Genomic DNA, 1,397 nt, shown 5'->3' on the forward strand with positions numbered 1-1,397 from the left:
AATGTATGTGGCAGGTGCTCTTAACCCACTGAGCTATGGGCACTGCCCATATCTCCATTCATTATCAGACTCAGCTCCTTAAGGGCAAGGTCTGTGTCTTTTTTTTTTTTTTTGAGTCTCCATACAGTACCTGGTGTGTGGCACTTAAGTACAGGGTGAAAATAAAGTTTGTGTGCAATTTCAAATAGTTTAGCATAGTAAGTTTTACATGAACCTTATGTGTACCCTGGATTTATGGCATATCTATGTAAGACCTTTCCTCTTAATGTGCAGCTGAGTGCATTCTGCAAAGAAGCTATACTCTGTTCCCACAGATGTGAGCTGTGATGAATGGGCCTTCTCTTTGCTGCCTCTTGATGTGGATCTGCTGAGCATGGAGCTACCAGAATTTTTCAGGGACTACTTTCTGGTAAATTCAGGGCCTACAGGTCTTGTCATCAAGGGATGGAGACAAACATGGGGTGTGGGGGCCAGTAGGCTAGAAATAATGATTTAACCTTTGTCCAGCCCAAATACTTTATCATGAGTGATAGTACTGTGTTTCCCCGAAAGTAAGACCTACCCCCATAATAAGCCCTAGCAGGATTTCTATGCATTTGTTAAATATAAGCCCTACCCCAATAATAAGACCTAGTGATGGGTATGACTATGCAGCATATCTGCATAGCCATGCCATGCATTTCAACATGGAGCAGTAAGGAAGATTGGAATACCTTTTATCTGCCATAGCTCCTTTCTCCAAGCCATTCACACTTGCGCAGGTGCGCGTGTGCCTGTGGTAACCACAGTCGCAGGCATCCTATTGCACACGTGCGAACAGCTAGGGGAAAGGAGTTCACGTATCACTAGCGCCAGCCCCACCAACAAGGTCGGCTCCCCCTGTCAGGTTCCAGAAGAAGATGATTTAACTGTGTTTGAATAAATGTAGATTGTTGTATTATACTTAATAAAAATAAGACATCCCCTGAAAATAAGCCCTTGTGTGTCTTCTTGAGAAAAAATAAATATAAGACAGTGTCTTATCTTTGGGGAAACACAGTAATTAAGCGCTACAGCTTTATCTCCATGGGACTTCCTTTGGGGCCAATGAAAATGAACTTTTTTGGCCAAGTGTGTGGCTCACACCTATAATCCTAGCACTCTGGGAGGCCTAGGTGGAAAGATTGTTTGAGCTCAGAAGTTGGAGACCAGCTCGGCGCCTGTGGCTCAAGCGGCTAAGGCGCCAGGCACATACACCTAAGGTGGCAAGTTCGAATCCAGTCTGGACCCGCCAAACAACAATAATGGCTACAACCAAAAAATAGCCGGGCGTTGTGGCAGGCACCTGTGGTTCCAGCTACTTGGGAGGCTGAGGCAGGAGACTCGCTTGAGCCCAGGAGTTGGAGGTTGCTGTGAGC

General features: G+C 45.5%; 1 protein-coding gene across 1 annotated transcript in view; it reads left to right on the top strand.

Moving 5' to 3' along the window:
• VPS33B (VPS33B, late endosome and lysosome associated) overlaps nucleotides 1-1,397 on the top strand; it is a 22,358-nt gene that overhangs the window by 11,020 nt on the left and 9,941 nt on the right. Inside the window, exon 5 of the mRNA XM_012813576.2 lies at nucleotides 315-409. Coding sequence (XP_012669030.1) covers nucleotides 315-409 — 95 coding nt within the window. The remainder of the gene's footprint in view (nucleotides 1-314; nucleotides 410-1,397) is intronic.

The sequence above is a fragment of the Otolemur garnettii genome, unplaced genomic scaffold (genome assembly GCF_000181295.1).
Source record: "Otolemur garnettii isolate 467f Iridium unplaced genomic scaffold, OtoGar3 scaffold00277, whole genome shotgun sequence".
Taxonomy (NCBI): Eukaryota; Metazoa; Chordata; class Mammalia; order Primates; family Galagidae; genus Otolemur; species Otolemur garnettii.